The 11398-nt window shown below is 43.1% G+C and overlaps 1 protein-coding gene across 1 annotated transcript in view; it reads left to right on the top strand.

Annotated features, from left to right (window-relative positions):
- Nucleotides 1-7061: 7061 nt before the first annotated feature.
- The window catches only part of HELLS (helicase, lymphoid-specific), a 60239-nt gene continuing 55902 nt past the window's right edge, over nucleotides 7062-11398 (top strand). The window contains 2 exon segments of the mRNA XM_011988458.1: nucleotides 7062-7659; nucleotides 8085-8206. Coding sequence (XP_011843848.1) covers nucleotides 7629-7659; nucleotides 8085-8206 — 153 coding nt within the window. The 5' untranslated portion in view covers nucleotides 7062-7628.

Below are 11398 nucleotides of genomic sequence, written 5' to 3'. Positions count from 1 at the left end.
CCAGCTACTCGGGAGGCTGAGGCAGGAGAATGGCGTGAACCTGGGAGGCGGAGCTTGCAGTGAGCCGAGATCGTGCCACTGCACTCCAGCCTGGGTGACACAGCGAGACTCCATCTCAAAAACAAACAAACAAACAAAAATTGGGGGAAGTTAGGCAACAAAAAAGCCTCTTATGTGAACCCTTGAAAAGCAAACACATCTTATGAAATTTTAAATTAGATTACATGTTTTATTACCTTTAAACAGTCTAAATCAGCTGGGCATGGTGGCTGGCACCTGCAATCCCAGCACTTTGGGAGGCTGAGGTGGCGGATCACTTCAGGTCAGGAGTTTGAGACCAGCCTGATCAACATAGTGAAACCCTGTGTCTACTAAATGTACAAAAATCAGCTGGGCATTGGTGAGTGCCTGTAATCCCAGGTACTTGGGAGGCTGAGGCAGGAGAATCGCTTGAACCCAGGAGGTGGAGGCTGCAGTGAGCTGAGATCACACCATTGCACTCCAGCCTGGGCGACAGAGCAAGACTGTGTCTCAAAAAAAAAGTATAAGTCAATTTCATTTTTTTGCTCAAGATCCTCTAATGGCATTCCTCATAATAAAAATCCACACTCTTATCCTAGTCTCCATGGTCCTACTTGATCTGGTCACTACACATCTTTCCAGTTTCAGCTACAATTTATAAACATTATGCCTGTAGGCACCAGTGGACTTACTGCCATTTTTCAATTTGTCAACCTTCTATCTACCTGAGATCTTTCTTCCCTCTGAAGTGTTTTTTTGTCTAGGTCTTTGTATGGCTTATACTTTATACCGCTGTTTAAGGTCACTTCCTCAGAGGACTTTTCTCTAAACATCTATCCTCTATTCTCATGACCTTACTCTGCTTCATATTTCTTTATAGTTTCTATTATATATCACCAACTGACACTGTTTTATAGTGTTGTCTGTTGTTTCCACTACAGTGTAAACTCTGAGGTCAAAAACGTTGCCTTATTTACTGCTGAAGTGCTAGTACCCAAAATAGTGCATATCACTACCCTATGGTAGATATGGATGATTGGATTGTTTTTATTTTGATCCACTCCTCACTGAACTTACCTTTTCATTTAAATTTTTTTCTATTGTAGATATTATGCAATTGACGAGAAACTCAGTTTCTGGTTCACTAGGAAAGTTAAACATTTAAAGGTTGGGTAGAAGAGAATGAACTAGTAAAAGTCGGGAATAGGAATATCAAGAGAATGTGGGATCAGAAAAGACAACGGACAAGAGTGCTTCCATAAAGGAGTGATTAACAGTGTTATGTTGCAGTGAGGTTCAAATAAGAACTGAGAATGTCCATTAAACGTAGCAGCGTCGAAGTCATTAAACCTTAGTGGGCTACTTTGGTGTATGCTGAATGTTTCAATCAGAAGGTTGAAGAATCAGTGGAAGGCAAGGAATTAAACATTGCTAGTGTAGATAATTATAAAAGTAAGCTTTAAAGGGGAAGAGAGAACTGATAATAGTTGGTAGGGAAATAGGAGGTTCCAGCTGGGGGCAGTGGCTCACGCCTGTAATCCCAGCTACTTGGAGGCTGAGGTGGGAGGATTCCTTGAGTTCAGGAATTAAAGGTTACAGTGAGCTATGATGGTACCACTGCACTCCAGCCTGGGCGACAGAGTAAGATTTTATCTTTTAAAAAGAGGGAATAGTGATTTCTAATATAAAATAATTTCTGAATAGGCAGCAGGGAGTTGGATCCAGAGCACAAGATGAGAGAGTGAGAAAGGTACTGAGGATGCAGATGGGTTTGTAAATTTGACGTTGGTAAGCTGAAAGGGGACTTCTGTCTTGTAGCTATTATTTCCTTTGTGAGGTAGGCCAGAAGTGGGGCTATCTACTATAACAAGAGGGAACCAGGGTTTGGTTTTGTTTTGACTTCTGTGATTGGATGGATGGTTATGCACATTAATATGAAAAGGATTCTGTAAGAGGAAGACATTTTGTGTGGGTAGGGAAAAATAACTTGTAACACCATACTTAGAAGAAAATCCCCAGTGCCTCATCTGGAGGGTCTGCCTCTGACTTTTTGTGCCATTCCCCCTTGCCAGTTCGGCTTCAGTCATGCTGGCCTTCTTTCTGATACTCAAACATGCCCAAGTGTATTCCTGCTTTACTCTCTGTACACCTGTAGTTTCTGCTTGGATTGCTCTTCCCCCAGGCTGGCTAGCTTCTTGGCATTTGGTTCTCTGCTTAAAGCGCCTATCACTTAGGCCAGGTGTGGTGGCTCATGCCTGTAATCCCAGTACTTTGGGAGGCCGAGGCAGCGGATCACCTGAGGTCGGGAGTTCGAAACCAGCCTCAGCAACATGGAGAAACCCCATTTCTACTAAAAATACAAAATTAGCCAGGCTTGGTGGTGTATGCCTGTAATCCCAGCTATTTGGGAGGCTGAGGCAGGAGAATTGCTTGAACTTGGGAGGCGGAGGTTGCGGTGAGCCAAGATTGCACCATTGCACTCCAGCCTGGGCAATAAGAGCAAAACTCCATCCAAAAAAAAAAAAAAAAGTGCCTATCACTTCTTCAGACACCCAATTAATCTAAAATAACTATCCAGTCACTCTCATGCCACCCTATTCTAATGTTTCACAATTTCCCTCTTTTCACCCCAACTCCTAGAATGTAAGTTCCATATCAACAGGGATGTAGTCTGTCTGGTTCATTGCTGTACAGCTCCTATGATAGTTCCTAGTATCGAGGAGGCATTTTAATTTTATTTTTAATTTTTATGGGTACATAGTAGGTGTATATGTTTATGGGGTATGTGAGATGTTTTGATATAGGCATACACTGTGAAATAAGCACATCATGGAAAATGGGGTATCCATCCCCTTAAGCATTTATCCTTTGAGTTACAAACCATTCAGTTATATTCCTTAAGTTATTTAAAAATGTGCAATTAAGTTATTATTGACTATAGTAACCCTGTTAGGCAATCAATAGGAGGTGTTATTCATTCTTTCTAACGAGGAGGCATTAAAACAAACAAACAAACAAAAAAAAACCAAAATAAATGTAGACTCTTAAATAAAAGTGAATGAACAAGCGTGTTCACAGCCACTCTGAAGGGAGGGTTTGCACAATGGCAAAGACGTGCCAGGAAATGCACCAATGCACTTTTATTAGCAAGTGTGGGGCCAGATGTCAGTTGAGATGTCTGTTCTTTGAGAATCAGATGAGATTTTCTTGAACTCCATTTCGTGTATTTGGACAAATTCTCTCTCTCCCTTGCCCATAGAGCAGAAGGTCCAAGGAAGAAAGTTTGTAGAGAAAAACAATGAATGGAGAAAAGATTTAGGGAGGTGGACCACAATTGAATTTGTATTAGTCCATCTTCACGCTGCTGATAAATTACCCAAGACCGGGTAATTTATAAAGAAAAAGAGGCTTGACGGACTCAGTTCCACGTGGCTGGGAAGGCCTCACAATTATGGCAGAAGGCAGAAGATGAAAAGCACGTCTTACGTGGTGGCAGGCAAGAGAGACAATGAGTACCAAGCGAAAGGGGTTTCCCCTTATAAAATCAATCTCATCTTGATCTCGTGAGACTTATTCACTACCACAAGAACAGTATGGGGGAAACTGCCGCCATGATTCAATTATCTCCCACTGGGTCCCTCCCATAACGTGGGAATTATGGAAGCTGCAATTCAAGATGAGATTTGGGTGGGGACACAGCCAAACCATATCAGAATTCAAAAGAAGGAACAAGGAAAGGTTTTTCAGCACATTAGGGAAAACCCCATAAAACGTGTTTCAAAAGTCAAAGGGAAAGAAATTTTGGAGGATAGGTTGGTAAAAGGGCAAAAATCTTTTTTTTTTTTTTTTTTTTGAGATGGAGTCTCGCTCTGTCACCAGGTTGGAGTGCAGTGGCGTGATCTTGGCTTACTACAACCTCTGCCTCCCAGGTTAAAGGGATTCTCCTGCCTCAGCTACCCTAGTAGTTGGGATTACAGGTGTGCACCACCACACCCAGCTAATTTTTGTATTTTTGGGAGAGATGGTTTTCACCATGTTGGCCAGAATGGTCTCGATCTCTTGACCTCATGATCCACCCGCCTCGGCCTCCCAAAGTGCCGGGATTACAGGCATAAGCCACCGCTCCCGGCCCCAAAAATCTTAAGTAGAGTGAGGGTGGTGGGTAATGTGGCTCATGCTCTGACATGCCTGTTATTTCATACTCTGGGAGGTCAAGGTGGGAGGATCCCTTGAGCCCAGGAGTTCAAGACCAGTCTGAGCAACATAGCAAAACCCTGTCTCTACAGAAAAATTTTAAAAATTAGCTGGGTGTAGTGGTATGTACCTGTAGACTTAGCTGCTCAGGAGGCTGTTGTGGGAGGATCACTTGAGCCCAGGAATTTGAGGTTGTAGTGAGCTATGATTGTGCCACTGCATTCTAGCCTGGGCAACAGAGCAAGACCCTGTCTCAAAACATAACAAAGCAAATCTTAAGTAGAATGAAATGGACAGCTATGCTTTAGATTAGAAGGAGATAGGATTTAAGAGTAGCTATTAATAGAGGCTACATTTTATCTTGAAATAATATTGAATGAACTAGGAGTAAAAATGTTATCAAGCAAATGGACTCACTGCCCATTACACACAAAAGCCAATAACTATGGCACCTGCCTTTGAGAAAAGAAAGGCTTTATTGCAAGTGGTCAGCAAGGAGACAGGAGTGGGCTCAAGTCTGTCTCCCTGATTTAGGGTCTAGGGCAAATTTTAAGGGACCAGAGAGCAAGGGAAAAGACTTAGGAATGTTGGCTTGGCAGGGTCTGATTGGAGGGCTTCAAATTGTGCCATTTAACATAAGGTACTGTTACAGAACTGAACTTTGGTCCACTCGCCTGGCTCAGAAAGACAAGACTTCCACACTGAGCTTTTGCAGCTGTAGGAATTGGGGCAGCTCATGCTTAAGACCCAAACTCCCTGATGGCTTGCAGGTAAGGATTTTTAAAGGCAGGGGTAAATTTCAGGAAAGCAGAAATTACAGGCAAAGTCATCAATTAATACATGGAGTCTCTGCATTGTTTTGACTGCCATCTCAAAGGGTAGGGGAATGGGGCTTGGGGAACAGGTCATAGATGGATTAAAAGATTTTCTGATTTGCAGTTGGTTCAGGAGGTGAAGTTTTGTCTAAAAATTGGCGAGCTGGGTGTGGTAGTGTGTGCCTGTAATCCCAAAATTTCTTTCCCTTTGACTTGGGAGGCTGAGTGGGAGGATGGCTTGAGCCCAGGAGTTTGAGACCAGTCTGGGCAATATAGTGAGACTCCATCTCAATTTTTAAAAATTAAAAAACAAAAATTTGGGATCAGCGGAAAAGAACACTAGCTCTGCTTGTGTGTGTGACCTCCTCCAGGCCCCTAGGAATAAATTTAGAACAAATGAGGCAACAGAGTGCCAGCAGATGTGTTTGGTGGGGCTTGGGGTTTCTAAAAAACATCTTAGAGACATGTGTTAAGATATTACCTCTAGTTTTAACAGAGGAACCAAACATCTCCTGAATCCAACTTCCTGGGCTATTGTTTTAGGCTACTGTTACCTTCTTCCTTATCAAGTTGCTTATTTACCTGTCAGGGCTAGCTAGATTCCTATAATTTCCCTTGAAGCAACTCAAGATTTTCCTTTATTCCTATGGTTGGGGGGCCCACAGGCCCCTAGAGAAAGGGATCCCTACTCCATCTCAGTATGTTGAGGACTTTTTTTTTTTTTTTTGAGACAAAGTGTTGCTCTATCACCCAGGCTGGAGTGCAGTGTTACAATCTCAGCTCACTGCAGCCTCGACCACCTGGGCTCAAGTGATTCTCTCACCTCAGCCTTCCAAGTACTAGGACCACAGGCACCCGCCACCACACCCGGCTAATTTAGGAAATTTTTGTAGGGGCCAGGCACAGTGTGTCACGCCTGTACTCTCAGCACTTCCGGAGGCCGAGCGGGGAGGATCCCTTGAACCTAGGAGTTCGAGACCAGCCTGGATAACATGGCGAAAACCCGTCTCTAGCAAAACACAAAAACGCACAAAAACCCCAAACCGACAAAAATCAGCCTGGTGTGGGCTAATGTCCACCACTAAAATGTCCCGGCGTGGTGGCGTGCACCTGTAGTCTCAGCTACTTGCTAGGCTGAGGTGGGAGGATCAACTGAGCCCAGGAGGCGGAGATTGCAGTGAGCAGAGATCGCGCCATTACGCTGCTGCCTGGGCGATAGAATGAGACCCTATCTTAATAAAATAAAATATAGAGACTAGGTTTCTTTTCTTTTTTTCTTTCTTTCTTTTTTTTTTTTTTTTGAGACGGAGTCTCTCTCAGTTGCTCATGTTGGAGTGCAATGGCGCGATCTAGGCTCACTGCAACCTCTGCCGCCCAGGTTCAAGCGATTCTTCTGCCTCAGCCTCCCGAGTAGCTGGGACTACAGGCGCCTGCCACCGCGCCCGGCTAATTTTTGTATTTTTTAGTAGAGACAGGGTTTCACCATCTTGGCCAGGCTGGTCTTCAACTCCTGACCTCGTGATCCACCCGCCTTGGGCTCCGAAAGTGCTGGGATTGCAGGCGTGAGCCACCGCACCCGGCCGGTAAACTCTTAAATTTTGTGCAGACACAATCATACAAGTTTTGGGAAGTCAAAATGAAGGAAACAGGTGGTTACATGGCAGGTATATTTAATGCCATACGTCCTAAGAAATTGGAGGTGGGAAAGGGAGCTCTGGAGAGGGAGACAAAGGAAATAGTTGAAAAGGAATGCAAACAAGAAAAGGAGGAATTGAAAGCTGAAGTGAAAACCAGGGGCAAGAAAAGCTCCACTCCTTCCTTCACTGCCCACTCGAATGAATGAATCCTGTTTGGTTTCCTGAATCTTCCTTCTGCTGGCCACTCCGCTTGGTCCATCACTGCTTTCAGCTCGCCCTTACCCTAAACAGCTTTCTTTAACCCAGTCATAATCTTAATATCCTGTTCCTTCTCTCTCCCGTCCCACCCACAAAAAAGCCCTCCTCCTGGTCATTTTGGGGGATTTTCACTCAAGATGTGAGCCGCGCGCTGCGGGTGCGGCGAGGCTGGCCCTATAAAAATGTTTCTGACATCCTTGTGCGGATACGCAGACTTCTCCACCTATAGGATCACGGGCTAGGGGGTGCTCGATCACAGCAGCCAACGTGTGAAGGCGCCTTGCAAAGTATTAACAGCGCTATCAAATTTTAATTGCGTAGTTCGGAACCATCAGTTATGTGAGGAAACTGGGTCCTCCACGATCGGCCGCCTCGCCCAATCTCAAAGGATAATTACAGGCTGAGTTCGGCACCAGGACCCAGTTTCCTCCCGGCAGAGGTCCGGGTACAGGCTCACGGTCGCCACGGGTCAGTCTGAGGAAAACCGCAAGCTGCGCCAAATCTCGCGCAGCGGGGCTGGAGGGCGGGCGGGGAATGTAACGTATCGCGAGATGACAGGATTTTCCCGCGAAGTAGAAGCGCGCTTTTTTCCCTGGCGGGGGATTTGGCGAGAAGGCTGGGCCGGCAGAGGCTGTGAGGAATTAGCTCGCGGCATTGCAGGCGCTGAGTGGAGGGGACCCGGTTCCCGGGTGCGTGTCCAGGCATGCCAGCGGAACGGCCCGCGGGCAGCTGCGGTAAGTGAGGAGAACCTTCTTTCGGGCGCGGGTGGCGGCATGCGGGGCTGAGGTGGGCAAGCATGGAGACTGCGGCGGAGCTTGGGGGAGGGAGCCGAACCCGGGCAGGGATTGAGGAGGAAGAGAGGGTTGGGAAACTGCCACGGTGAGTGGAGGAGACCCTGGAATTGCACATATTAGCATGCCGGTGAAGATTTCACATAGGGAAGTGCATTTTCCGAGCATCCCGAGTTGTAAACTGTGGTCCAGGCACTTGTAGACTTTGCGAAGACCTACGGTGTCTTCTGAGAGGTGATGCTGGCGTCCCCTGGGTCTTCACCTTGTGCTCCAGTGCATCTCGGGTGGGAGAAGGGCTGTTTCATGTTGGAGTTGAGTAGTTAGTAATTTTTTAAAAACTGCAATTTGGAAGCTTTCTCTCCCGTCAGGCTCCCAGGCTCCAGCAATGGTTGAACAGCTGGACACTGCCGTGATTACCCCGGCCATGCTCGAAGAGGAAGAACAGCTTGAAGCTGCTGGACTAGAGAGAGAGCGGAAGATGCTGGAAAAGGTAATTTAGGCATCAGGTTCGTCGTCGTGAAAGCCCGTGGTAACCTCGGCTTTTACCCGGAGGTGTGGTTTGTGTTCTTTGCTTTCTTATTTAGTGGGCTTTTTCGTAAACTTGAATGAAAACAGCTTTATTACTTGTCGTTTTTGTGTGTTTACAGATACTGCCTTTGAGAATCCTTTCGCACGTGCTTTGAATGGTGTGTTTCTATGAGATGTAGTCTTCGTAGTCCTATCTATTTTAAGGGAGAATTTCAGATTGCTTGTTTAGCCATGAAAAGTCTTTCAAAGTCGATAGTGAGTTTTTTCCTTTGCCATCCTTATTTCCTTTAAAAATTACCTTACATGTATGTCTAATGGCAAACAGGAATCGCCAAAACCTGCAGAAGTGATGTACTAGACTGAGGGCAGGAGAAGTTAGCATCAATCAAAGGCTGGGCTGAAATCCAAGTCTAATGATTTCCTTTTAGTGTAGTGCTGTTTTCCACCTAAGTGATCAATTTGCTGTTTGTTTTCCTTTTGGTTTCATGGCCTGTGTATTGCTACATAAGATTCTTTAGCTAAAAATGTGCTGTACTTTTTCAGTGACAAGTTGCTGTAGTTTTCTTGTAGAGAGTATTTTGTAAATTACTAAAAGCAGTGTTTAACCTGAAAAATTCTTGTTTATTCTAAAGTCCTACCCTGCTACTTCATTCAGTCATATGCAAGAAAAAGAATGATAGTTGAGTCTTTAAGTACTGCCTAATAGGTGGTTTTCTTGTGCTTTATTAGCTAATTAAACTCTACCGATATTATGATATAGGTTATTTTTTGTTATCTTCTTTTATAAAAGAGGAAACTGAGGGAGAAGGGCACATAGTAAGTGTTGACATCAAATTTCAACTCAGGCTGCCTCCAGAATTTCTGTCCTTAATAATACTGAATTAACCCATGATTTATAAAACTACTTAAGTTGGAAAATAATGCAGTCCAAAAACGAGTAATGAGGCCGTTGGTTCCATTATATCAACAATAATTTTTTTGTCAGCATTGTTAATACTTCATGAACATCTATTAGGAGTCATGCATTTTGAATGCTTTATATGTATTTACTCATTGAATCCTCAACTATTCTGTGAAGTAGATGTTCACTATTACTATTACTACTATTAAACTTACTAGTTTAATTACTAGTACAAACAATTGCTGTTATTGAACTGCACAACCAAATAGGTTTTATTAGTCATCTTATTTTATAGATGAGGAAACTGAGGCACATAGAAGTTGTTTGGGTGCTACAGTTAGTAAATGGCAGAGCTAATATTCCAGTGTAGGTCATGTGGTTCTAGAATGCACATTTTTTAACTACCATGCTATGCTTTCACTCCAGTAATACTCCTTCTGTTATTACTGATGCTCTCTGGTTGGCTATAACCAGCTAAGGTAATATATTAACAAATTTTCTTTTAAGTAAAATCAATACTTTTTGCTTCAGGGTAGATGTGAATTAATAGAATCGAGAGGTCTGACCTGAACCACCTTTGCTCATTCTTTGAATTTTCATAGTACTTTATTACACAGAATTTACCATGATCAAATAAGTAATGATAAATACTTCATATTACTTTTTGATTCTTTCTCACTTTGTTTCTTAAGGATGCATCACTTGCTGTTTTGTTTTTGTAGGCTTTGCTCCTGGCACATAGTAGGCAATCAGTAAATGCTTATTGAATAGCTAACGATGATAAAATAGTATTTTATAATATACAAGATTATATACATATACTAAATATACTTATTAGCTATATAACCAGGTGAATTATAAAGTATAGATTCTGGGGCAAGTGACCAGAATGGAATCAACTGAAGAGGTCTAAGAGGGATGTGATAATTTTGTTTTGAGTAATGTATCTTCACTTTTATCTTGTTTCTTCTTATACCCATGATGAGTGTTGGGTAGGGAAATAGCATTTAAAGAATGATATGCCTGAGATTTGACAACAGTACATTTTCAGAAGGCATTATTAGTTCAATGGATGAAACACTTCATTCACATAATTATGCATCATAGAACCTAAAGAGTTATTTTTAATCCATGTTCAATCCTTCCATTAAAAAAGCATATAGCTGTTTTCGTGGCCTGGCGTGGTGGCTCATGCTTGTAATCCCAGCACTTTGGGAGGCTGAGGCGGGTGGATCACCTGAGGTCAGGAGTTCAAGACCAGCCTGACCAACATGGAGAAACCCTGTCTTTACTAAAAATACAAAATTGGCCGGGTGTAGTGGCACATGCCTATAATCCCAGCTGCTAGGGAGGCTGAAGCAGGAGAATCGCTTGAACCTGGGAGGTAGAGGTTTCGGTGAGCCGAGATCATGCCATTGCACTTCACCCTGGGCAACAAGAGTGAAACTCTGTCTCAAAAAAACAAAAAAGTGATTGCCTGGGTGACACTAGAAAATTCTAAGAAAAGTTTTCAGAGTCTCTCACTACTTGAGATTAATAAACATATCTTTGGAGGCCAAACAATTCACTATGCAAAGGTAGAGATTCCTTTTCTTTTGGGAGAATGCAGTCTGTATGGGCATGTATTTAGAAGTACTTAACAGAGGAAGAGAGCTATCTTAAGTTCCTTAATGAGAAGCATTTGACTTTAGGAAATCCTAAGTTTTGTGAGGAGCCTAGAAAATGACTTTGACATTCATTTGCTACAGTTATTTTCTTTGACTTTTCACATGTATTTCCCTTTAAAAGAAGTCATTGTTAGTCTAGGAGATTTGAGTACCGATAATGCCTGTGAAGTGGCGGAGGGGGAAGGTTGGAGTCAGGAGATTTCTTAGAGAGGTAAAAGGATCATAATATGTGTAGGCTAAAATAGAACTCCTCCCACCCCCCAGTAAAAAATCTGGGACTGGTGTTGGGAGAGATAATGGGGTAGATAATGAGGAATTTCTGCCCTCGGTGTCCATTGGCATACTCTGTACTGTAGTTACCCAGAGTTGTTTCCTGCCAGGCACTCAGTGCTTTCAGTAGATGAAGTTGCAATTTACCATAATATAATAATCAAATTGATAAGAAAAAACAGTGATAGGAAGATATTGAAATACAGACCAGGTTTAAGGATTAACCACTTATATGGTATTATTCTAATATTAATTGTATATTATTGTTCCATGATGGCATCTTAAAGCCTTAGTGATTTTTTTTTTTTTTTTTTTT

Source organism: Mandrillus leucophaeus, unplaced genomic scaffold (genome assembly GCF_000951045.1).
Source record: "Mandrillus leucophaeus isolate KB7577 unplaced genomic scaffold, Mleu.le_1.0 Scaffold331, whole genome shotgun sequence".
NCBI lineage: Eukaryota > Metazoa > Chordata > Mammalia > Primates > Cercopithecidae > Mandrillus > Mandrillus leucophaeus.
This window is presented reverse-complemented; position numbering and strand designations above follow the sequence as displayed.